Below are 25,710 nucleotides of genomic sequence, written 5' to 3'. Positions count from 1 at the left end.
ACGCATCACTTGGTCTAAACCAAGCTAGATTAACTTTTCTGAGATTATTAACATTCAAATTAGCCTACTTGGTATTGTGTAGGACACATACTCAGAGGGAAGTGGAACAGTCAAAAAACGGTTTTGCCTTGCCATTTAAACATGCAAAATTTGGCAGGGACACTGCTGAAACTGTTATTTAGAAATAGGACACACAGGGACAAGGATGCTTAAGCATTAATGATGCTGGTTGGGTCACTTTAATAGTACATTGTCCATTTCCTTTAGAGAGAAGTCCTAACATGCAATAAAGTTAGGGGGTGGAGTTTTTTTTTAATGTTGGGAAACATTTCCAGGTTATTCAAATGCTAGCTATTTAGGTTAGTGTTTTTTATGATTCACCGGCTTGTTAGAGGTTAACAGTGTCTGTGTTTTGACAGCTCAATGGGCCATTGTTTAACCTCACTTCCCCTCTGGAGGACACAATAATATTAATGATTGTCAGGGTAAAGTGATCAATTGACGCTCTGCACCATTTAAGTGGAAATAATTACATATATGAGCACCCTGGCCAGGTGGCGGTTTCATAAGAAAAGTTCGAGATAAATGTTGTTTCCATCTGCAGAATAAAATGTGATTTCAGGATCAATTGAAAACGCTTTACTTTGGGTAGGCCAACGTAAAATCAAGTCGTTGAGTAAAACTCAGTTTTCCCACAATTCCTGAATGCAGCATTTGCACGGCACAGCCGGGGACAGGACAACATGGCTGCTGCTGCAGGCCGATACTTCGGAGAAGGTGGCAGAGCAACGAAAAGACAGAAAACTGAGGACGGAGGAATGACAACGGTGGGGCTCTGCCTTTGAACTTGATAGCTATTGTTTTATTTTAACAAAATGTGCTAGGTTCTGCTTTTCTGAGATATGAATTTAGCATGACAAAGAAGCTGTCAGTGCTTATCAAGCAGCTAGCTATTAGGCAGAAGCTAGTCGGCTGTGTAGCAAACCAGTTCACTGTAACGCTGAGCTAAAACAACGCGTCATCCAATGTGCCTAAATAATATTGTATAGCCATATAGCGACACATAAATAATGCAATTTTCCGTACTCCTACAAACAGGTGCACCTTATTGATAAGTTGGGCAAATATAAATAGTACCGTTAAATGTCACACCCCTTAAACGTTCATGGTATGTTACGTCAATGTTAATAACGCTATTCTGCAGCACAGCACACGTTATTATTCAGGACTCACTGACTTGGGCTGCTATTTTCTAACTTGTTTTACCGGTCTGCTGCTGCTCCATCACCTGTCCAGCAGCGGTGGAAGTATTTTTGACCCCAGAAGCATCATGTTGTGTGTTTACAGGAGGGCTACGATGACCCCCATAAACCGCTGCCCTCCCCGGTGGTGCACATCAGGGGCCTGGTGGACGGCATCATGGAGTCTGACCTGGCGGAGGCCCTGCAGGAGTTTGGGGCCATCAGGTAATAACAGCACCTGTACTCTGGCTCTGACTACAGGAGTTTGGGATGATTAATGCCTGATTCAAATCTCTATATTAGGGGTAGAACTCAATGTTCTACCCACATGATCTGGTAGTATTGAGGGGTTTACAGATGCAGACTCATCTGTGCTCATCATGTATGATATTAAAAAGTACATCTGAAATTGCTCCTCATGTGCGTGATGCAACTCAATATCAAAATCAATTATGATTGTAAATCTCCTGTAGTCTGGGCCTGCTGTAAAAATGTGTATGCCTAACATGCTTTCACTGCGTTCTTCAATGGTATGTTTCTTGGTGCAGTTATTCAGATGTAATGTGTGAACAATCACGATAACCTGATAAAAGCACTCTTAAGACACAAGTTGACTTCTTATCTGTGCTGACCAGGCTATAAGACTGCTGAACCTCCGAGCTCTGTAAAGTGTTTTCACTTACAAATGTTTATAGCACATTCATCTGTTTACAGTCCACCTATTTATATATTATTACAATATACAGTATTTTATTCCACTGTACAGTAAATAATTTTACATTCTGTTTTATCTTATTTTACAAAGTTTACATATTCATTTTAATTGCACCATTGTGTCACTTTTATTATTTTCTGGCACTATTTTTTGTATTTTTATTTTTGCTAAGCTGTAGCTGTTTTGCATATCAAAATAAAACCTTTGAATCTTGTTCCATACTGGACACGTAGCATACCAATGAACTTTACATGTGAACTGCAAGTCAAAAAACGTATTCAACTTGTAATAATTCTTGTCATCTCTTTCCTATAACAAGGAATCCATACTTTCAATGATATGAAAAATGTACCAAAGTGGTGGTTAAAATTGAGCTAGTTATAGTCAAAGTCTGTGCAATAGCAATGTGACTCATACTTTAACCAATACATTTTCAGTGATCTAGTTTATAGGTTTTATAATCTTTCTCTTACAATATTTATTCACAGTTATGTGGTTATGATGCCGAAGAAGCGGCCAGGCCCTGGTGGAGTATGAAGACATGAGTGGCTCCTGCAATGCTGTTACGTACGCTGCAGAGAACCAGGTTTACATCGCGGGCCACCCCGCCTTCATCAACTACTCCACCAGCCAGAAGATCTCCCGGCCAGGAGACTCCGACGACACCCGGAGCGTCAACAACGTGCTGCTGCTCACCGTCATCAACCCCATCTACCCTATCACCACGGTAACTGCATTATAAAAAGAGTATATTGTTCACATCATCATATAGTAGAAAGTGTGTTGAACTGTATACATGGACAGTATATATTATAACAAAAGCAGACGGGATTATTAATGAAATCACTGCATATAATAGGGTTTGCAATTAACATTTTAGTCAGTGTAAGTTAAGAGGTACTATGACCATCAAACAGTACATTCTTTTCCCACTGCTTTCATTGAACCTGATATTGCAAACTAATGTAAAAACTATACAGACATATTATTTTTGCATCAGCATGATATACAAATGCAAATATTGTGTATCTTCACATTTAGTTTCCTTCATAAAATATACTATACTAAAAACTACTGTTAATTTAGTTCCCTCTTTCAGGTCATCAAATTATTTTGTATAGAAATGGCAATAATCAAGTGTATTACTATATCTGGAGGTCGATATGAAAGTTTCTGTGTGTCTCTGCAGGATGTTCTCTACACCATCTGCAACAACTGTGGTCCTGTACAGAGGATCGTCATCTTCAGAAAGAATGGTGTTCAGGCCATGGTGGAATATCCTTTCTAAAATGTGTCTTATTAATTGGACATATTCTTTTACATTTGGATGCACTATAATTGACAATATGTTGATGTTATATTGTACTTTGGCCCCTCAAATTCTATTATCAGACCTCACCTTAACTTTCTGCCTCCACATTTGATTCGGTCCAAAGCGCTCAGAGAGCCAAAGCCTCGCTGAACGGAGCAGACATCTACTCTGGCTGCTGCACTCTAAAGATTGAGTATGCCAAGGTAAGTGTACGGCCCTGTCCAAACAACATGTGATGTTAGTGAGAAAATGCTAGTTTTGATTTTTGGTGATCCAATCCCATTCACAGCCAGCACGCCTTAACGTCTTCAAGAACGACCAGGACACGTGGGACTATACCAACCCCAACCTCAGTGGCCAAGGTAACGCAGTCCCCAACCTTCCCTCCCCCTTTTTCTTTCTCTTTTCCTCTCATTCCCCTGTTTGGGATGGTTAGGGTTCTCTGCCTCCGGGGGTATTGCCTCTGATCACAGATGAATGGTTTCCTTCACCGTTTAGCATCTTGTTCACAGGCAGTATTCCTGTGATGCCTTCACTGTCTTCATGCATTTTCTCACCACACAGCAGGCTCAAAGTAAGGGCATGAGGAGCGACCTCAAGGGCAGCCAACCTTTACTACAGGTTCATGCATGCACCCGTCACAGTAGAACACATAGGTTCACATTCCCCATAGAGCATGTCACAGCTACACAACCTCACACCCCTGCCGACTGCATAGACAATCACACCTGTTAGCATTCCTTCAAACATAGTGGAGATTTGATCATAGCTTTTATTAGACATTGCACTAGCAAGCTGATATGACTTGTGAGAGCACTTCTTTTGTTAAAGGTCCCATAAGCCACTTTTGCGATCTTATACAGATACCAGGCTTTTATCTATTCAATAAGTATTTTTACAGGAGGATAGATCTTCATAATGGGAGGGGTGAGGGTAGCTGGATCATAAACACAATAATCAATGGCTTAAGTGTTTTGGTATGTTTTGCTTGCCAATATTAAATATGGAACAACAGATTGAAACGATAACATCCTTCCTGTCCTGGGATCTTTTAATGTAAAACACATTAAAAACACACTTTATAGTGTAATCGACATTCTTAAGCTTTCAAACCTGTATTTTAAGTGTCAACACACTTCAGTTGTTATAAGACTTGTTGATTACCTTTAGCAAACACCAGGTCAAGTTGACATAGGTTTCTAAGGCATTGTTTTTTCAAATGGGTTTGTTATTTACTGCTAAAATTGCATTGTATGCGTATACATCCACGAAAGAAGCTTTCTCTGCCACTTTAATGACCAGAATACATAATACAGCTAAATGCAAGTTGGCAAACAGTTAGCTAATGAGGTTTCAGGATTTGAGATGGAGCCGCAATTCATATCTGCCTTAAATTGTGTGGTGAGCAATACTTGTTACCACTGAGGACATTGTTGATTGTCTTTGTTTTTGTTGGTAAAATGACATAGGGGTTTTTCTTGTACACATCCATGACTACAACATGTACATCTCCAGTGTTATACAGGTGTTTGACATTCTTGATATTCTATAGTTTGTGCTGCCTTACAAACCCAAAGGTACTCCTTGTGTCCTCACTGTGCAACTCATTCAGGCTTTACCTCAGCCTCTAAGCAGACACAGCGCTTCCTACAGCTACAGAATAACAGCACCCACAGCCACAACTTACGTATATCCGCTCCGTGGCATACATCGGACACAGTGGGGCAACAAATACCGGAACACAACCTCAACTCACTACTTCCTTATTCCAAGTCCATCATCACCCCTATCTCCACCACCTGACATGGGAGACTATTTTACTTGTGGTGGTGGTCATTTCAGTTTCAGTTTGAGTGACAGAAATACTCCAAGCAAACAGACACCTCGCATATCCACCACAGACTGATAGATTGACAAGCATCCACCACCACCTCTTTACCAGTACAGCACATGTCATCTGCAGAGCCCTGAGGAGTCACAATACATTGATGATGAGGGCGGGAGTCACGTGTGGTGGCCCTTGGGATGAGCCTGCCATAACACAACCACAGGGGACCAGAGAGGAGTTTCATACACACTAAGCCCAACCAGGGAACAGACGATACCACACACTTGGGCCGTAAACAAAAAAAGAGGCCACTCTCTTTCACAGACGCTAATACCGCTTGTCTCTCCCTCGCCGTGCCGAACACAACATGACCACACAACGAGCTGAATATCCAAGGCAACACACAGCTGAAACGCCACGTCAGCACACGGTCACGCAGATATTCCAGATGACTTATTGTCAAGCACTAGATGCCTTTTGACTTTGCAACAGGCTGACCGCTTTTAAACCACAAAAGCAAGCGTAACCCGATCATCCATTTTTACACGAGAAGAAACATCCACCAAGGGGGGGCCTACGAAGACACAAGCATCAAACACCTATCAAGCATACAAGCACAGATGCAAACAGATTCAAACCCTTTCCTAAAGCTTTCTACATGTATGGACTCTGGTGTTGTTTTTTTCCCCTGTTCCATCTTCCCCATTTCCCTCCTCTCTGTGATATTCTTGTGTTGTTTCTGCGTGGTTTCATTTTCCCTTTTTTTTTGCACCGGCCTATAGTGATGCCTCTACCGCCTGCCGAGTGATGCAGGTTTGGCTCAGTGTGTCTGTGGACAGACAGCCCATTCTCAAACGGTGCAAATGTCCTGCTTTGTGGTCAGAGCACGGTAAGCTGGAAATGAGCCTCTATAGCAACTTTCAAAACCAAACCGGCAGCAATCAAAACCAAGCATGGCTGTGTGGATGTACTTTTCTCTCTGGTGGTGGGGATGCAAGGAAGGAAAGGAGGAAGAAAAGACTGAAGAGGGAGAATGAGTTGAGTCAAGAGGTTGGCGGGCAGCATCGTTGCTGAAGACTGCCCCCTACCTGCCCACTGTGTCCCATGCTCCATGTGTGGTGCTGTAAGTACTCCACAAATGAATGCATAAACTGACTTAATGGTTCAAAGTTATTGTGAAACTAAATTGTTGAGCCAAGTTAATAAATCAATAAAACATTGGCCTATAGTAACACCAGAAAACAAATTTCACAAAATTAAAAGTTCTAAACTCTAACTAATAATAAAAAATGTTTAATTATAATTCTATATGCTTTACTACTTCATGTTGCGTTGCAAGCAGGTCAATGTCTTTTTAAATGGCACCAAATCATGACACCTTTCATAAAGAACAGGACTGGAAGATAATCTGAACTTTATACTGAAATGGGGAGTCAGACCCTATTTTCCAATTGTTTTAATTAAAGGTAGGGTAGGTAAGTTTGAGAAACCGGCTCGAGATACACTTTTTGTTATATTCCATGGAATGCTCTTAACATCCCGATAGCAATGAATATCTGAAGTGCTTTGACAAAAAATCCATAAAAAAATGTCATCTGTGGAAGCTGTAGTACTGTGAAAAGTACGACCAATCATTTTAGCTGGCCCGGCTAAAATAACTGGATGGCCTACCTGCCTGTCAGCCTTCCATCTGTGCACAAACTTATCTCGTGCCCTCATTGGTCATGTGTGCGTTCGTGTGTGTTGGAGGAGGGCAGATTTTTCTCCAGTTGTGTATTTTCAAATTCTAGCGATCTCGAGCCGGTTTCTCAAACTTACCTACCCCACCTTTAAGATTTCAATCTAAATAAAGCACATAGCATAATTGGTTTTCTCGCTCAATCACTAGTTACATTTATCAGAGTCGAGGGGGTGCTGACCATATGGCGTACCTTGACAAATCCTTGTGGCCTGCCACATTGGAGGAGCGTCTAAAAGTCCATTAACTGACTCCCTATCCACCCTGTCCGTCTGTGTACCGGGGAAGGGTCTGTCTTTCGGGAGGGTTTGGTATCGTCACTTGTTTACATTTGCTCACATTTGCTCCACCATTGCCTGCTCCGAGGCTACTGTGGCAGCTGAAATGGATGAAAAGAGTTCTGAGCGCCACAAGCCCTGTGAGATGATGTGGTTCACTCTCAGACTTTCATTAATTTGGTTCAATAACATTTGGAAAATCTAGGAGCCAAGTCTATCATTTGGGAGTTATCCTTTCTGTTACACCATGTCATCTAGTCAAAACTGATGACAATTCATTGTGGATGTTATGCGTCTCTCATATCCTTGTTTGTAATGCCTGTAGAGAGTTAATAAAACATGCTCATATCACTGACACATATTTTTCTCTCTGATCTTCCACCAGAATGTTTGTAATATGGGATATGATATGATGTTTATACACATTTCTACTTTTTAATGTTTATTTGGATTTGACGTGTGTATGTGTACCTGCACAGATGCTGATGGGGAAGGCAATTGGAACAATTCTCAAGGTGTGTGTGTGGTTGTCCTGGGATAGCTGATAAGAGGTCTTTTATAAAACTTAATTGAAAGCTATTTTTCAAAATCACTGCTAAAAAGAAATCTCCATTATGTCCCGTATTAACACTTTACATGTCCGGCCCCTCTGTTGCATGTCTATCACATCCTTGCCCCTTAGTACACATTAGGTGAGGAACCTGTTGATAGGCAACTGTTATTTTACCATTTTAGATCCCAATGCCAATCCCAACAAACGCCAGAGGCAGCCCGCTCTTCTGGGAGACCACCCACCGGATTACGGTAAATATCCCATAGACGTTTATAAGGAAAGGATCACATTCCAATACTGTATCTGTGCCTTAAATATGTTTTCTCTGATTTAAGGTGGCCCTCAAGGAGGTTATCATGGCTACAGTGAAGACAACTACGGGCCCCCTCCTCCCCACCGCATGGGGCCAGGTATGGGTGGGCGTGGCAGGGGTAGCCAGCGCTACGGCCCTGGATATGGACCCCCTCCCCCTGAGTACGGGCCTCACGCTGACTCACCAGTTCTAATGGTTTACGGCCTTGAGCCCTCCAAGGTCAATGCCGACAAGGTCTTCAACATCTTCTGTCTCTATGGCAACGTAGAGAGGGTGAGTGACATGATGCTGACGGAACACCATTGGAACTGAAATAATTAACGTCAACCAGGGGCCGAATGTTCAGTTTATTGTTTTCTATTGGACTTAATGTTAAGTGTCAGAAAAAGAAACTGCAAAAGAAGTGCTGCAAAAATGAATAATGAATTGATTGACAGATTAGTTATCAGCCCTTTTTTATTGAGTGGTTGATCGCTCATTATATTTTAGAATGTGTGACAAAAAAGGCAAACTGAAGACATCGCCACGCCTCTGAGAATTTTTTAATTGAAGGTAATTAAGAAACTCATTGACCGACCGGTGATGAAAATACTTGTTTTTTGCAACAGTAGTTTCATACTGCAGATTTGGGTGTTTCTCAGCTGGATCTTGTTCTACCTTCAGATTAAGTTCATGAAGAGTAAGCCCGGAGCAGCAATGGTGGAGATGGGAGACTGTTACTCTGTGGACAGGGCCATCACCCACCTGAACAACAACTTACTTTTCGGACAGAAACTCAACGTATGGTAAGAGCAACTGTCCAAACTATTACAAACATTACAATTCACATCTTGTATTTAAAAAAATGGGGTGATGTACAACCTCGGTCTCTCTTTCCTTGGCAGTGTGTCAAAGCAGCAGGCCATTGTGCCGGGACAGTGCTACCAGTTAGAGGACAACAGCAGCAGCTTCAAAGATTTCCACGGATCCCGCAACAATCGCTTTACCTCCTCAGAGCAGGCGGCAAAGAACCGGATCCAGCACCCGAGCAACGTCCTGCACTTCTTTAACGCACAGCCCGACATCACTGCAGAGATCTTCAACCAGGTAAGAGAACCACCAGGGTTTTATCTGGAAGTGTAGGTTTGGCTTTTCACACATCGCCTCAAACTTCCACTAAGACCTCTGTTCTCTTTAGGTCTGCGATGAACTAGGAATTAAGTGCGCCACAAGTGTGAAGCTTTTCACCGGAAAGAGTAAGTATTATAAGTTCCACCATGCCCTGTAGTATATTGTGATTTTTTTTGCTAATCATTTTTTTTTTTACTGAAGATACACTTCTATATTTGAAAAAGGTAAAGTAATAAGTGCTAGTAGATGTGTGTAAATACAATAATACAAAAAAACATTTCTAAAGTAACCGTACAGGGAACTGTTAGTGTATAGCAAACCCCATCTTACTTATACAGATCTCGTTTTAGTTTAAAGCATTAATACTTTATAGACTGTATTTATAAAGATTAATATGCAGTGTTTTCTATTACACTAATCTAATTTAAGCATTTTGTGAACAAAGGTGAGCGAAGTTCCTCTGGCCTTTTGGAGTGGGAATCCATCAACGATGCCATGGAAGCCCTAGCTATGATTAACCATTTCCAGATGAAAAACCCTAGTAAGGTCTTATTTTGTTACATAGATATACAAAGATGTTTTCATAAAAGCTGGTCATGTAGACTTATGATGTATTTTAACATTTTATATATATAATATTTGTTTGCTTTCTTTTTTCTTCCAGGTGGGCCTTACCCTTACACACTGAAGCTGTGTTTCTCGACCACACACCATGCCAACTAAATACTCTCCCCTCTTACTATTTGTACAATTTGTGTCTTTGCATATAGTTTACCACAGTTCTGGTTTCACCTCCCATTCAAACGTTCAATCAGTATTGACAAAAACTAGAACTGATGTGCTTCAGAACATGTTATTTAAACCATGTTTTTTTATGATTTATTTACATTTATCATGTTTTTCAATTTATTTTGTACTTTCACAACACTAGTTTTTAATAACCCCTCACTACCCTGAAATATACATTTTAAATGGGGACAATTTCTTTTTAAATCAAGTGAAGAGTAACCCTAGTGTGAATGCTGATATAACCTTAGTTCACATTTCACATTGTTTGTATCTTTCATAATTTCTTCACTCTCGACTGGTTAACATCAATTCACAGGGATATCAGAATACATTGCTTGAGAGCTGTAGTCACACTGACATCTGTGTACTGAAGTGGTCAGGTGCCTTCCATATTTTAATACCTGGAGTAGAAGAGTATCACTATGAAGATTAAAGGATGGGAGATATGAAAGAGTTGGTCATCTGTTTAGTTACTGTCAAGATTTTAATGTCAAGTTGTCATTTTTTGTAAATATTACTTAGTCTGGAAATACTGAATTGACTTACTAATTATCTGTTTCAGTTTACCACATACCATCTACTGTATACACAGGCTTTGAAGCAACATTACACTGCATTATTTTCAGTATTAGGGTTTAGTTTCACAAGTGGAAGATATTAATTATAGCTAGAAAAAGAATTGCCCTAAATAGACCTATTTACTTCCATATTCACCTAAAGTATTTAGTAAAAAGCATGTTACTAGCAGCACATCCAAAATAATCCCCTTATAAGCCTATTTTTTACTAACCACATTATATTTTAAGGGGCCCTATTATGCTCTTTTTCAGGTTCAGGTTGTATCTTGTGCCTCTACTGTGACATGTTTCTGTGCTTTAATGTTCAAAAAGGTCTTTATTTATCTGCTCTGATTGGTTAGCTGGCCACCTTTTTTGTGAATGGTCAAGAGACGTGTCAGTAATGTCCCGCTCCTTAGCCTATCAGGTACAATGTGTTGAAGCGCTAGCCAATATGGCAAGTGTTACATAGAGATGTCACTATGTTAAGGAAGTAAACAAAGGAGTCCAATAAAGGCTTTTCAGAGAGTGTGTGAAAGAGAAACTCCCTCTGAAGGGGACACATTAATGTTAGCCTTTGCAGACCATTTACATGCACACAAACCTGTACAACAATACAGGAAAGGGGAAAGCCGAGAAGACATCAAAGTGACCATTTATTGTTTATTGTTGCTTTTGTTTGGATTATTTGTTTGCTGCATGCATACATTTATGGTGTTTGTGTAACATTACGTTTCCCCATTTCGTTTTTTTTAAGGGGGGATTTATTGTTTGGGAAAATGTCAATATCTCAGGAATAGGAAGTGCTATTGATTGATTGAAAAGTTTATTAACAGCTTGTATATTGGGTACAGTACAGTACAGCTCAAAACATACAATTGTTAAGGGGATGCAGACCAGAGAAAGACTTTCGTCTTGTTTACATCAGGGTCCCCCATTTCCAATTCATCATATCATTTAAGACATACAAGACATATTTGACATACAGATGGCTTATTTATATAACCGAGCTATCATTTAAAAGCTGATTCCAGCAACTCCGATAGATCAGTAAATACAAAGTTGAATTCCCCTCCTACCTGTTTACAATAACCTGTCTCATTAACCCGCTGTGTAAACCTCCAGTTGTTCCTACTGCATTTTATCATGAAATACAAGGCACAATAATGTGTCGTCAGGAAAGAACTACAACTCCCAAAGTGCCCTGGGCCACAGCCGCGTAGGTGTTTCCGGTGTCTTATAACATTTTACTTCCTTCCACACAGACCGACACGAACAAATCGAGAAAGAAGACGTCGCTAACTTTAAAATACCGTCGCTAACGGTGGTGTTTTGATCTGGTAGTTCGTAACATTTCCACTCTAAAAAATGCGCCATGTGGCGAGTGGTGTGTAAGAAGTGAATCATTGTTAAGAAACGTAGATTGTAACGTGTAGGCCTCCGAAGAAAGTTTGGTCGAGGGCCTGTAAACAACATGTCCTCCGCCTCGCAGCCTTCCTCCAGACGGCAATGGTGCTACCTCTGCGACCTGCCGAAGATGCCCTGGGCCATGCTGTGGGAGTTCAGCGAGGCTGTGTGCCGGGGATGTGTTAACTACGACGGGGCAGACAGGATAGAGCTCCTCATTGAGACTGCCAGGCAGCTGAAGAGCACACACGGAGTTTTAGACGGCAGGTCCCCCGGTCCCCAGCAGGGTAAACCCAGCTCGGTCGGGCCCCTTGATGCAGGGCGGCAGCATGGAGAGCGTATAGAAAGGGGGAGGGGTGAGTACGGGGTGTCTTCTCGTCTCCCAAATGGCCTGCACAGAGCTGACGATGTGGGCTCGGAGGGCAGCAGACAGAGCCCGAACACCCGCCGGGCTATAGTCGGGGCAGTTCCTAGTCTTCATGGAGCAATATCTCATGCTTTGATAGCTCAGGGGTTAGTAGCAGCCCCTCATGGGCTTCTAACCCCCTTATCAGGCTCCAGGGCTGGGGGCACACCAATTGCAGCTGGCCCTATTATGGGAGACGGTGGCAGAAGGCAGGTTGTGTCCCTGGGTGTGGGAGCTAGCACCTCAGCTCTGGTGGGTATAGATCCTGCAGTGTGGAGGAACAATGAGGTGATGGCAGAACTGAATGAGGTGGCTCGCAGCCGGGTTGAAGGCTGGCCAAATCGCCCCAAAGCAGTCAGGGATGTTCTTGTAGCTCTCAGCAGCTGTGTCCCCTTTAATGTGCGCTTCAGGAAAGACCATAATCTGATGGGTCGTGTTCTGGCCTTTGATGCCAGCACAACTCCAGAGTTTGAGCTGAAGGTGTTTGTGGAGTACCCAGCTGGCTCTGGAATGATCTTCTCAGGAGTCCCTGACCTGGTCAGGCAGATGTTCCGTGACTCAGCCAAAGATGCAGGTAAAGCAGTGAACTCTGGGCTACGCTATGTGGAATACGAGAAGCGGCAAGGCACTGGAGACTGGCGTGGGTTGTCTGAGCTGTTGAATGATGGTGTGCGAATGTTTAAAGAGCCCCCCATTCCAGAGGTCCTGCCACAGCCAGATGCAGGTTTGCCTATGGCAGCAGCTGGACGCCCTGCAGCAGCAAAGAACACCACCCGGCGTCGCAAGGCTTCTCCGGGCTCTGAGAATGGAGAGAGCGAAGGCAGGCCTGATCACCCTGCGAGAGAGCCCTGGCCACGAGGTGCTTACTCAGGCATGGAGCCTCTTCCTGGCATGGCTGCCCCTCAGGAGGGTCCACCCCGTCTACACAGCCAGCCCTCACCCATCTCAGCGCTCATGGGAGTCGCAGACAGCCTGAGCTCCAGTCAGATGGCCAGAGATAGCCCCAGCATGTCTACAGCCCATTCCTCCTCAGCTGGGCGTCCCACCAGCAGCAGCCCATCCACTTCCTCCACCTCCGTCTCCCAGGCAGCCTTGGGTCAGGGTTTGAGTGCGGGGGGGCCGAGCACCAACGCCAGTGCTGGTGAGTCTACGAGCAGCTCTCAGGGCACCCTGCTGTGCTGCACCCTCTGCAGAGAGCGCCTGGAGGACACTCACTTCGTCCAGTGTCCGTCTGTCCCGCACCACAAGTTCTGCTTCCCCTGTACTAGAGGATTCATCCGCAGCCAGGGTCAGGGTGGGGAGGTGTACTGCCCCAGCGGAGAGCGCTGTCCCCTGGCTGGTTCCTCGGTGCCTTGGGCTTTCATGCAGGGAGAGATCTCCACCATCCTGGCCGGAGACGGAGACGTGACAGTAAAGAAGGAGAGCGACCCTTGACGTCTCCATCCTCTTGTGGTGAATGGTAAGCGGAAGAAGAAAAAGGTTATTTTCTTTGTAAATCATGGTCAAATATCTTTATTTTATCAGTTAACACCACAGGGATGAAGACAATACATTGAATAACAAAAATCTAAACTCCACAATAATAACTTTTCAGGTCATTTTTGAGTCCTTATGCCCTCTTAGTTTTATCAGCATAATAGTTCAAGGGGACGTCATCTTCTAAACACAACAGAATACACAAAGGGGATGAGAGTCTTGAGAACCATTGACAGAAGTGTGGTCAGATTGTAGCTTTTTACAAAAGATAGTCTGTTCTGTGTAAAGAGTCACTCAAATATATCTTAAAACACACAGATGAATAACTTATTGCAACATCTCATCACAATGCTTAGTATTATACAAGACTCTCAGTTAGCAGCTCTGGTAACAGGGAAATTAACATTGCATATATTTGTTTATCCTTTTTAAGAAACATGATCTCTACTAACTTTTACTCATCAGCTTGTTCACACATGCAATGTAACTGACATTCCATAACACATCACTAATAACAGATATCCTTTTTTCTCTTCTGCAGTTTGTGAAGCAGAAACATATTACATGTTATTTATTTAGAAATGTAGAACCCATGGATTTAGCACATGATCACCTCTTTACTATTAAGACATACATCTAAGGAGTAGTCTGCCATGGTGTCAAGATGAATCTCAATAGTTTGATGCTGATTTAGAGATCATATTAAGGCAGGAAAATAAAAAAATATACATGAAACGGCGGTAGAAACAACCATTTCACCATGTTGTATATGTTATTTCTGTAGTAGTACAGGGTTCTGAGCTGCATGTGAAACACTTCCCTCAAATTAGCCATGAGGATTATGCACCAAATGAAATGTAAGACTTTTTAGGATTTCTTTGACAAGTATCACATTGTTTTGTCCCTTCCAGCTATAACTGACAATCATTTCCATAATGTAATGCAAGTATTCAATCATGTGACCTGTACCTAGGTGAGCAGCAGGAAGTTGTTGGATGAATGAACCTTTTTGTTTCGAAATTCAACGTTAAAATGAGTCCATGCTCAGGCTTCTGATGGTGCTGACTGGAACTCCACACCAAAGAATTGAGCAGTGCTCATTTACAGTTCAGAGATGCATAATGTCTAATAAAATATTCGCAATTTTTGTATATAAATTGTTAGATTATTTAGAATATTTATTGACATTTTTGACCTCCTAGCTGTATGTCGGTAATTTCAATAATTTATTATGAATAACGTGATCCAGATTAGCAGCAGGACATTGATGGAGGGTTAAACCAATGTTTTATTTAATTAGTTGCTAAATTGAACTGTACTATAAGCTTCTTACAGTGTGTAGCTAGCAGCAGTGACGGTGAAACTACAGTTCTGATGTTGTCGACTGAACTCCACCCTCAAGGACTGAGCAGCCTGAGTGCATAGATTGTCAAATGTCCTATGGCTTTTCACAAGACCAGAAAGCTGTCCAGTGTTGCCCTACTGTTTATTAACACACCTTTTTTCTTCCTTTTCCACAGTGGATCAAACACTTTGAAAGCACTTCCCTATAATCTCAAGCAGAGGGCCACTGTGGCTGCAGCTCATGGTGTGTGCCTCTGAGAACAGAAGAACTCTGAACCCCAGGAGAACAGCTACACACACTGTTAACTAAGGACACACCGAGACTCACTGATGAGGAGAGGGGCGTGTCCTCTGTCAGGACTCGTCACAGCTGGATCCTGACCAAACCTCTCCTCTCCATCAGGCCTCGCCTTCAGAGCCCAGGATAGAAAGCACACGCTTGTTTTAGGAATGACAATCTATTTGGTCTTTCATTTGTGTTACTGTTATACAAGTTGCATACTGTCCTAAACATATGGGTGACAGCGATATTGACAGATTGTTGGACATTTTCAAAAAAACAAATGAATGTTCAAACTGTGGCAAAACCATTGGGTCCTTCAAGCCAAGGATTGAAAAAATGTAATCTCACATCATGTCTCTTAGGTATTCTCCTTATATTGTATGTCAAAAATGTGAATTTACTTTCAATATGGCTATGTAATTTCTATTTTTGATACAATACAAATTTATATGCATTTGTTTATAGTGATAAGAAGACCAAAGATGGCTTCCTGCTCAATGTAATTTTATTGTGTTGTAGCTGTATATGCTGTACTCACTGATAACCTTGGCATTGGTCACTAATTTGTTCAACTATCACAGAGGTAAGCTTGTTTTGTCTATTTACTTTTAGAATGAAATGTATGTTAAGATAATTAGCACCACAATCTTCAATGGTTAAACCACATACTCGTGATGTTAACAGGTCAATTCTACAATAAATTACAAAATAGTCATCGGTCATAGCTGGCTTATTCTTTGAGGCTCAGATTCGCAGAACATTATGGAGACTTTGGTAATTTCATAAACCTTTATTTGATAAATATTTCACAAAAGAACATGAAAACCCCACACCAGATATTGTATAAGCCCTCGAGAATGCATCAATGTCCCCTAACCAGTGAGTGAAAGTGTGTAATGTGCAAAAGTTATTTAAAAGTGGTTAGATATTCTAAATATAAAATGCCTAATTAATCATAATGGGCAGAACAAACTGTAAAATATAATATTGTAAACACTCACAGCTAATATCACACAATAGATCTGTAAACATTATTTTTACAAAAGATAGTGGTGTAATGCCTTGGTTCCTGAAATGTGGTAACTGAAAAAATATTGTTCACACCCCTTGTTTTGATTATACAACACCAAGGCGGCCGGTGGTCAGAGTGGTTCAGATGGGGCACCCGGTGTCCCCCAGGGCCTCCTTAGCTCCCTTCAGGGTCTCTCGCTTCACGCATTTCCAGTAGCCGGAGAAGCCACTCTGGTGCTGCACCTTCGGGCAAGACAGAGTTCATCACATCACACTGAAACTTTAACAGCAATCTGAGCACAAAAAGTTGGTGCAGGAATGAGTCCTTAATCCCAGAAATTAGTTAGCATTTTCAACCGTGAATGTGTTTTTGTCAGATGCCTGAAAGAAGGTCCATGGTTAACACAAGCTTAAAGGTCCCATGTCATGCCTTTCTGGTTATTACCCGTCCCCTTGTGTGTTATGAAGCTTTTTCTGCATGTAAACGGTCTGCAGAGTCACAAACCCTCAAATTACACCCTGTAGCGAGTAAAACTCTAACACAGAAAAGACCTGTCTATGCTGCCCCAGAACGCCTCGTTGGAGATTTCTTTTTCCATTTGTTTCTTCCGGGAACCAAAATGGACCAATCCGTGGAGCTCCTCACACACCAGGAGGGGTGGGGACCTTTAGCCTAATTGTTCAACCAACAGGGAGTCCCCTGGTTTGTAATAGACGAGTTGGAATCGCGGAGAAATGCTCTCCGCAGACCCACTCTCACAGCGTTTATAAACCTTTTTATAGACATTCAGCTATAAAACAAGTTTTATAGCTGAATGTCTTGTGATCATTTTAAAGTTGGAATGAAGTCTCTAACTGAAAGGATGTGGAAGGAGAAGCATTTGGCGCAAGATGTAGGTAAAAGGATTTGAAGGTTCCTCCCATTGACTTCCATGTTTAAAAAAAAGTTTTAAAAAGCTGAATATAATATTTTGAAAAAGTTGAAAGTTTCCCATCGATTGCTGAAAAGGCTGAATAGTTTGATATTTGAATGGTTTCTGTAGCTGAAAGTATGCTGAAGTTATGGAGAGCCAAAGTATTGGCTGAAATAAGGATAAAGATTCGAAGAGCTATAGTGTGAATGCTGTAAACAGCATTCACACTAATTATCCAATTGAAGGCTCTTACAGATTTGCTTAGTTAAATCCAGTAGGTGACTTTTTTTTTGGATGGCTATTGCACATATATATATATATATATATGAATATAAAAGGATGAACGGGCTCACCTTCAGGCCGCGCCGTATTCTGTCAGTCATCACTCCCATGAACTCCTTGTGGCTCAGGCACTTATCTCCATCCATATCAAAGAGCTTGAAGACAGTATCCAGAACATTGTCAGACAGGTCGTGGCCTGTGGCGATCCTCACTGCTCGTTTGAACTGGGCTGCAATGAGAGGAAGGAAAATTGTGATCATCTACTGTCTGCAGTCTGAGAGAGAAATACCCACATGGTAATGAAGAGAGGCGTTACCCATTCCAACAGGGCGGTTGGTTCCAGTGACCAGTTTCATAGAAAAGGAAAAATCCTCCAGATTGTTGGTGAACAGACAGAAGGCTTTGAACTCCTCGAAGGTGATACTCTGCAAGACAACATTTCAGTTAACCAATAAACTAGATTCAATCTTTTCACAGCATCTTTGTGATGAAAGTCCTCTCACCTGGCCAGCAGGGATCCTCTTCCTCATGTTCTCCCAGTACGCCTCGTTGTCTTCTTCGTTGGTGTAGTGTAGCAGCCACTCAGCGAAGTCTTCTCTCCTCATGGTGTCCATACCTTTGGAGAACTGCAGGAACTCCATCTCCTGGACTTCAGCCTGCAGGTCTACCATGAACCTGAGGACACGGGGGAGAGGTCCTACTGAGGTTAGTGAGGAATGTGGTCACAACTATACCAACATCACTTTAAAGAAAGCCAAATACAGTTGAAAATGAATCCATTCTTTACAATGAAGTCTATTTTATCCCTTATTATATATGATGGAGTCCAACATCTGACAGAACTAGATTAATATCATAAGGAAGAATGATAGGCTGTTTCTGTTCTGTTGTACAGCGGCTTTCACTATTTTATAAATAGCAAGGTTTTCCTGGATTTAGATACATGCTTCTAAATCAAGGAAATGCTCGAATGAAACCGACTTGTTTAGCAGCAATGTAACTTAAAGGTGGGGTAGGTAATTTTGGAGAAACCAGCTCGAGTGCGCTAGAATTTGAAAATACACAACCGGAAAAAATCTGCCACTTCCTTACAGAGCCCCTCCTCCAACACACACGAACGTGCACATGACCAATGAGGGCACGAGATAAGTTTGTGCACAGATGGAAGGCTGACAGGCAGGTAGGCCATCCAGTTACTTTAGCCGGGCTGGCTAAAATGATTGGTCGTACTTTTTACAGTACTACGGCTTCCACAGATGACATTTTGTTATGGATTTTTTGTCAAAGCACTTAAGATATTCATTGCTATCGGGATGTTAAGAGCATTCCATGGAATATAACAAAAAGTGTATCTCGAGCTGGTTTCTCAAACTCACCTACCCCACCTTTAAGTGGCTTCATGTTAGACGTCCCCCTATTAACGTACTGCAAAATAAATAGAGCCCCGTAAGTGTAAGGCAATTATTTCCCAACTTTTATTATATACACCTCGGTCCGGAACCTCAGTGACCCTAATGGAAGGTTTAACCACTTTAACTACCTTTAAGTACACTAAGGCTGGAAAGCAAGTACAATCACATCACCAACATTACATTCATCACCACATACAACTTTTTCTTAAATGTATCTTGAATGTATGAAAAGTTTCTACTTTTGTTGCTAAAACCTTGAATTAATTGACTGTAATACTATTATATACATTAGTGTATTTTAAGTTACACAAGTTACTCGTACAATCAATTTAGGTACATGATTCCGTATTCTGTCAACACTGCAGACATTTGCAGTGTGTACCAGTGAAGACTCACACACACTGTAATGCAATGAGTGTGACTGCGTTTCTGTACCTGTGGAAGTCCTGATACTGCAGCTTGTTTTCTCCTCCCTTGCCAAAGAAGTAGGCCTGCAGAGTCGTGTTCACACCTTCCCCTTCTTCCACTGCTTTCTGTAGACATCCAGGGAATGTACAATAAGCAGACATTACTCTCCAGTGATGCTGAAGTTGATACCGATCCTGCTGAGCTTAAAGGGAATATGAACACCCACCTCTGTGCCTTGAGGAGCTCTCTTTTTACTGGTCCCAATGATTTTCTTCAGCTTCAGAAAAAACAGAACAGAAATATTAAGATATAGCTACTGAAATACATTTTATCAAAATGTCAAAATCCGAACAAACATAATTCTTCAATGTAAACTACCTAAAATAATAAGAGTATGAGAGATATAGCCTTCATATTCGTCACACATCAGACACTAAAGCAAATCAGAATAACAATCACAACCAGTTTTACACATACGAGGAATTTGCTTTGGTATAAGTAAATTCCTCGTATGTGTAAACCTACTTGGCGATGACAGTCCATGCAAAGCTTCTCTTTAATTGTCCTTTAGACTTATGTCACAACATGAAAATATGACACAAGGTGCATAGCGTGCCAACATGCACTCTAGTCGCCTTGGTCCGGGCTAGAATTAGCACACTTTAAAGAGTCTTCTCACGCCGCCAGGTTGGAACAGCTACAAAAATGTCCTGTGACTTTAAATAAATGGATCACTGAGAGGGGCCGTTTCTCAATGTCGAGTAAAGCTGCTGCAAAGCCACTATTTCAAGTATACTACGTCATCGAGTGGCGCCAAAGGACTGTTTAAATGCCCAGCATTCGGCGCCACTCTATGACGTAGTATACTTGAAATAGTCTTAAGATGGTGCTCACATGATCTTGATTTCCCCCCGAGCAAGCTAGATACAACATTTAAAGGTTGGGCCAAACATGGCCTTACTTCATATTGCACATTTTTCAGCAAAGGAACCATGATCGATTTTCAAACACTAAAAAAACGATATGGATTGAATAACGGTACGCCACTACTTAAATAGTTCCCTGTTCGACAGCCAGAAGGCCCTTGAAAATCCTTTATTAATAGTTTTCACCAGTGCATACACATCAGACACAGGGATGAAAGTAATCTCAAAACTTTACAAAGCTCTTCAAGATATTAAAAAGGAAAATACTTTCTATATAAAACACAAATGGGAAAACGAAACCAAAAAAATCATCCCTGACGAAGTCTGGACAAATTACTGTACTTTTCAAAGGAAGATCTCTAGCTCAAGCACCTATCGAATGTTTAGTTGGAAGATGCTGAGCAGGTACTTTTTCAGCCCTGCTCAGTCATCACATAATCTAGGGCCCCCCAGCTGCTGGAGGAAATGTGGTTCTCAGTTAGCACATCACTACCATTTGTTTTGGGCTTGCCCTTTAATAGTAACTTTTTGGCAAAAGTTAGTACTTAAAGGTGGGGTATGTAATTTTGGAGAAACCATCTCGAGTGCGCTAGAATTTGAAAATACACAATGAGGGGACGAGATAAGTTTGTGCACAGATGGAAGGCTGACAGGCAGGTAGGCCATCCAGTTATTTTAGCCGGGCCGGCTAAAATGATTGGTCGTGCTTTTTACAGCGCTACGGCTTCCACAGATTACATTTTGTTATGTATTTATTGTCAAAGCATTTAATATATTCATTGCTATCGGGATGTTAAGAGCATTCCATGGAATATAACAAAAAGTGTTTCTGAAATCGATTACGGAAAAAATCCCATTAAACTGGGACGAATTTCAATTTGGGCTCGTACATTTAACCACAAACCTCAAAACAAAACAATTATTTGGAATACTTAATGTTGCAGCAAAAAAAGTAATTACTAGAAAATGGCTCAAAGCGGACATTCATTCTCTGGTACGACAAAATCCATGAAATTGATGTTATGGAAAGAATCACTTTCTCAATGAGGCTTCAGGAAAACACATTTGAGGAAATATGGAAAAAGTGGAGAATTTACATATCCCAAAGACGACCATCCCTTGTTTGACTGTGTTTCTATACACCGATTGAATGTATATGTATAGGTGTGTATGTATGGACACATGTATGTCAGAGTTCCCGTTAGCCGGTAATTACCGGACTATGACCGGTAAAATATGCTGAAGACCGGCAAATCTAAATCTCTCCGGTCAAAATGTCCGGTCAAAATAATTTTCCCTTAGCGCAATACCGTATCAGTTGCGCCACTTATGTGACAGACAAGAATAGTATGTGACAGACAAAAATAGTCAATTCTAATGTCTAACACTTAATGTGGAGAAAGAGATGTCCTGTATGGGTTGATTGTGCGTTGATCTGTTGGTAATGCCTCTGGGTTCGGTGGGCATGTAAACAAATGCATAATGCTGCGCTATACTTTGTGGCCTCACCCGGTTGCATAGCGACGCTTATTGTTTAGGTGTCTTTTAACAAGCAGGTAGTCATATCATTAGCTAGAACTAGCTAGATCTGGACATAAACGCGAGTAAAGTCTAATCTGATGGGAGAGAGAGATCGGCTGCTGCTGACAAGTCGACACGCAGCTCTGCATAATCCCCTGCAGCGGCGAGCAGAGCAATACACACTTCAGGTTAGAACATCACACGTAGCTATTTTAATTACCTCTCAAACTACCTAAACTAGTTATAGATATGTTTAGTTTTACTGTCGGGTCACTCATTACTGGATCCGCGAGCTGCATGATACTGACGGGCTGTCAGGAGAAGGAGAGAGCGCTCCGTTTATTATTCCCACGTTTTTGTAAGTTACTTTATACTTTTGAATAATGTAGTTAATCGACTATAATTAGTTTGTTTAATATCGAATCATATCAATTTGTTTTAAAGCTCAATAAATAACAAAGAAGACCTTTGACCGGCACTTTTCTCATTTTGTCCTGAAGATTTCAACTTTAACGGACATGTTGACCGGCAAAAAAATATTCTAACGGGAACTCTGATGTATGTGTGTATGTGTATTGTATGTATATATGTGTATTGTATGTATATATGTATGTTGATATGTATGCATATGTACATGTGTAGACATTTGCCATTTCAAACAACCCCTGTGTACTTTTTCGTTTTTATTTTATTTTGACTAATTTTGTTTGCTATTTCATTTGTCATTTTCGGGTCTCGAAAAATATATGATTTGAAAAACTGTACTTTTAATATAATGTGACCCCAAATAAATAAAGAATAAAAAATAAAAATAAATAGTGGCTCTGCAGCAGCTTTACTAGACATTGAGAAACAGCCAGGGTCTGACTCAGGCTGCAGAGAGGCATTCACATGACAGAGGACAACAATAGAGTTTATTGCAGTGCAGCTCTCCCTCACCTTCACATGGGGCCGTGGTCCATACTTACGAGTGTGGAGCATCAGTGCTCTACGCAGCATTAAAGGTGGCAAGATTTTGACATTTAAATCCACACACGCAACAGAATCACATTTTGTCTTTGCAAAGTGCCCTCCCACGATTTATCCATGTAAACCAATCTGTGTTCTGTTCAGTATTACTATCACATTATTTAAATATTTTCAATTAAAAAAAATATATATATATTAGATGTCTTACCTTGAGAAATTCCTTTTTGTCCACCTGCTCATTGCCGTCAACATCAAGCATTTTGAAAGCAATATGAAATCCTATGTGTGGCTCTGAAACAGAAATGCAGTCAATAATCTGAACTCAGTCTGAATATTATCACAGGAATCAATGCACTTAGTAGGGCAGAGTAGCATTTCTCAACACAACCTGGAGGACAGTGTTGAGAAATACAAAATTAAATCAGGTTACCAGCTGACTCACTGAAATGTGCAAGAAAATGCAGAGTCACAATAAGTCAGGCAAATCAATTCAGCACAGTATGAATGAGAGTAGGGGGCTACTTACTGGTCAGGATGGTCAGCAGGAACAGATACTCTGTGTAGGATATCAAACCTGCAAGAGACAAAGAAATGTACGCTGAATTATATTTAGGAAATAAAATAACCAATAAATATAAGGACGGAATTTGAAAACAAATACTAACATACATATGTGAATTGTTCTTGTTTCAAGAGGCCCTATTGTGCTTTTTGAGGGTTCCCTTTCCTGTAGCGTGTTTTATAGGTTTTAGTGCATATAAATGGTCTAAAATCCATAAGTTCCCTCCAGAGGGAGTTTCTCCCCCCCCTCCTTCTATTGTCTAGCGCTCGAACACATTGTACGTGATAGGCTAAGGGGAGGGACATCTTAGTGGTTGACCTATCACAACAGAGCCGGCCAGCTAACCAATCAGAGCAGACTGGGCTCTGGTTTCAGACAGAGGGTGAAAAGAGGTGCTGCAGCACAAACAGTATGAGAAAAATAAAGACCTTTTTGAACATTAAAGCCTGGAGACATGTCACAGTAGAGACACTAAATACTGATATGAACCTGAAAATGAGAAGATAGGGCCTGTTTAAAGTTTAGAACTTACCATCGTCTCCTATTGTTCTGAACAGTTCATTACCGGCCAGAGCTTTAGAGGCAGTGGCCAACATGTGGTTAACCTCCTGCAATAAGAAACAGATGACAACACAAACTGATGATCTTCAAGTGCTACTAACTGTAGCTAACTAATTTACAAAATGTGAAGATGTTAACATACCTGTGTGGTTAAACTTCTCTTCTGCAGCTTTCCTACAGAAGAAACCAAGTTTAGTTAATAAAACAACCAAAAACTTAACAAGGAACAGTGTAGGGCCTTAAAGGGGACCTATCATGCAAAATGCACTTTTGTACGTCTTTTATACATGAATATGTGTCCCCGGTGTTCCAGGGAACTCACCAAGTGTCAGAAAACACAACCCTCTCTATTTTCCTCCATACCCAAATCTCTAAAAAAGGGGCTGCAACGGATCTTGATAAAAACTGATCCAGATTTGAACACTGTCCTGACGTCAGGACAGTGGCGCTACGGCTATTGGGCCAACTCCACCAATCAGGAGGAGACAGCCACGGCCATTGCCGTTCGAAAGCGCTGGAGACGCTGTAGTACATATGCCAGGCCTGTAGATGGTGCTGTTCTCACTGAATCTGCCCTTGCAAAAACAGAGCTAAAAAATGTCAAATTGAGCAAAATGAGGAATGGCTAAAATGCATGATCTGTTTGGTATTTTGGAAAAAAAAAAGTATAAATATGCCTTATATAGGTATGGTCCTACACTATATCATTCAAATATAGCATGATAGGTCCACTTTAAATGTGTTTTTGTAAATGTATCCTGCATTTTTCGAGGGTTAATACCCAAGTGTTGCACTCAATATTTCCAATGATAGCACATATCATCCTGTGTTAACTGTCAGCAGATGATGGATATCAATAAGCTTACGGTCCACATTCTCCAGCATCACAGAGAACAGGAAGTCTCTAGGGGTCATGTAGGGCTCCTGCTCGTACATCCCCGAGGCGAACTGGACGAACCGAACCTTCCTGGCTGACAGAGTTGGAGCTGCTACTTCCTGAAACACAGGTATCAGAGAGCACTGTGATAATAAGCACCATGAAGTAAGTGTGTGTGTGTGTGTGTGTGTGTGTGTGTGTGTGTGTGTGTGTGTGTGTGTGTGTGTGTGTGTGTGTGTGTGTGTGTGTGTGTGTGTGTGTGTGTGACAGCTGGGGGGCGTCAACATTAGCTGTTGATTTAAGTGTACCTAGTATTACGCACTTACAGTACATATTAATATACGTGTCTGGGTAACTTATATTTAGCAGCTTAATATTCGACCAGACAGACACACGACAGATGGGTTTGTTCGACGACACAAACTTTAGTTAGACTTTGGTTAACTTTTATTATGCGTGAACTCACTTTCGGTGCCTCGGCATGGACAGCAAAGAGCAGAGTCCTGTTAGGAAGATATTGGTAATAACAGATAAGCCCGGTACCGAGAGCTGAGCCCACTATAGCGGGTCCGACAGCACGGTGCCGTGCTACAGCTCTCAGAGACCGAGGACTCCTCACTGCGTTCCTGAAGACGGAGACGAGCCTCCCGAGGGCAGCCATGTTCAGGAAGGGAGCTGCTACTAAGCCACGCCCACAGAGGAAGAGAACTCAATGATCACGTGACACCCCCGTCCCGGAAACATCTCCAACATGTTCCGAATCCGAATAAATAAAGAATAAATAAATGAAGAGACATATACAAACATACTGTCCACATCTATGCACCTAATTGTAATTGTTAAGATCCCCTTCAGTAATGTTTTAGACAGCAAAATACTCTGCTTCAAATACTAATTTGAGTAAGGCTAATAACTTC

General features: G+C 41.5%; 3 protein-coding genes across 4 annotated transcripts; 2 read left to right on the top strand and 1 right to left on the bottom strand.

Annotated features, from left to right (window-relative positions):
- Positions 1 to 725: 725 nt before the first annotated feature.
- On the top strand, positions 726 to 10,328 carry hnrnpl (heterogeneous nuclear ribonucleoprotein L). Its single transcript, XM_034113727.1, is given in 15 exon segments — positions 726 to 827; positions 1,348 to 1,466; positions 2,445 to 2,472; positions 2,474 to 2,683; positions 3,146 to 3,231; positions 3,375 to 3,471; positions 3,558 to 3,630; positions 7,592 to 7,627; positions 7,848 to 7,916; positions 8,001 to 8,251; positions 8,642 to 8,763; positions 8,863 to 9,064; positions 9,156 to 9,213; positions 9,534 to 9,629; positions 9,753 to 10,328. Coding segments are annotated over 15 exon segments (1,590 nt in total). The 5' UTR covers positions 726 to 743; the 3' UTR covers positions 9,812 to 10,328.
- A 1,043-nt stretch (positions 10,329 to 11,371) lies between these two features.
- On the top strand, positions 11,372 to 16,065 carry LOC117468483 (interferon regulatory factor 2-binding protein 1-like). Its single transcript, XM_034112635.1, has 2 exons — positions 11,372 to 13,706; positions 15,244 to 16,065. Exon 1 carries the CDS (start codon positions 11,909 to 11,911, stop codon positions 13,679 to 13,681), a length of 1,773 nt encoding a protein of 590 aa, XP_033968526.1. The 5' UTR covers positions 11,372 to 11,908; the 3' UTR covers positions 13,682 to 13,706; positions 15,244 to 16,065.
- A 55-nt stretch (positions 16,066 to 16,120) lies between these two features.
- Positions 16,121 to 25,479, bottom strand: micu2 (mitochondrial calcium uptake 2). 2 transcript variants are annotated; one of them, XM_034112646.1, is made up of 12 exons: positions 25,260 to 25,479; positions 24,783 to 24,912; positions 24,059 to 24,090; positions 23,888 to 23,963; positions 23,320 to 23,367; positions 23,002 to 23,084; positions 19,604 to 19,654; positions 19,405 to 19,502; positions 18,061 to 18,232; positions 17,874 to 17,982; positions 17,629 to 17,786; positions 16,121 to 16,604 (listed from the first exon to the last, which is right to left on the bottom strand). In XM_034112646.1, exons 1-12 carry the CDS (start codon positions 25,452 to 25,454, stop codon positions 16,503 to 16,505), a joined length of 1,254 nt encoding a protein of 417 aa, XP_033968537.1. In that variant the 5' UTR covers positions 25,455 to 25,479; the 3' UTR covers positions 16,121 to 16,502. The 2 variants fall into 2 exon arrangements, with proteins under 2 accessions (XP_033968537.1, XP_033968546.1); XM_034112655.1 differs by having other exon boundaries at positions 16,121 to 16,598.
- Between the last annotated feature and the right edge of the window lie 231 nt (positions 25,480 to 25,710).

This window comes from Trematomus bernacchii, unplaced genomic scaffold, assembly GCF_902827165.1.
Source record: "Trematomus bernacchii unplaced genomic scaffold, fTreBer1.1, whole genome shotgun sequence".
In the NCBI taxonomy this organism is placed as follows: domain Eukaryota; kingdom Metazoa; phylum Chordata; class Actinopteri; order Perciformes; family Nototheniidae; genus Trematomus; species Trematomus bernacchii.
The sequence above is the reverse complement of the archived record's forward strand: the minus strand, read 5'-3'. Positions and strand labels throughout refer to the sequence as shown.

Excerpts from the sequence above, each read along its gene's own strand:
- micu2 (XM_034112646.1), bottom strand. The coding sequence starts at position 25,454 with ATGGCTGCCCTCGGGAGGCTCGTCTCCGTCTTCAGGAACGCAGTGAGG. Across the intron at positions 24,091-24,782 it reads GATGCTGGAGAATGTGGACC|GAAAGCTGCAGAAGAGAAGT; the intron begins GTAAGCTTATTG and ends TTTCTTCTGTAG. Across the intron at positions 23,964-24,058 it reads AGAGAAGTTTAACCACACAG|GAGGTTAACCACATGTTGGC; the intron begins GTATGTTAACAT and ends TTCTTATTGCAG.
- LOC117468483 (XM_034112635.1), top strand. The coding sequence starts at position 11,909 with ATGTCCTCCGCCTCGCAGCCTTCCTCCAGACGGCAATGGTGCTACCTC.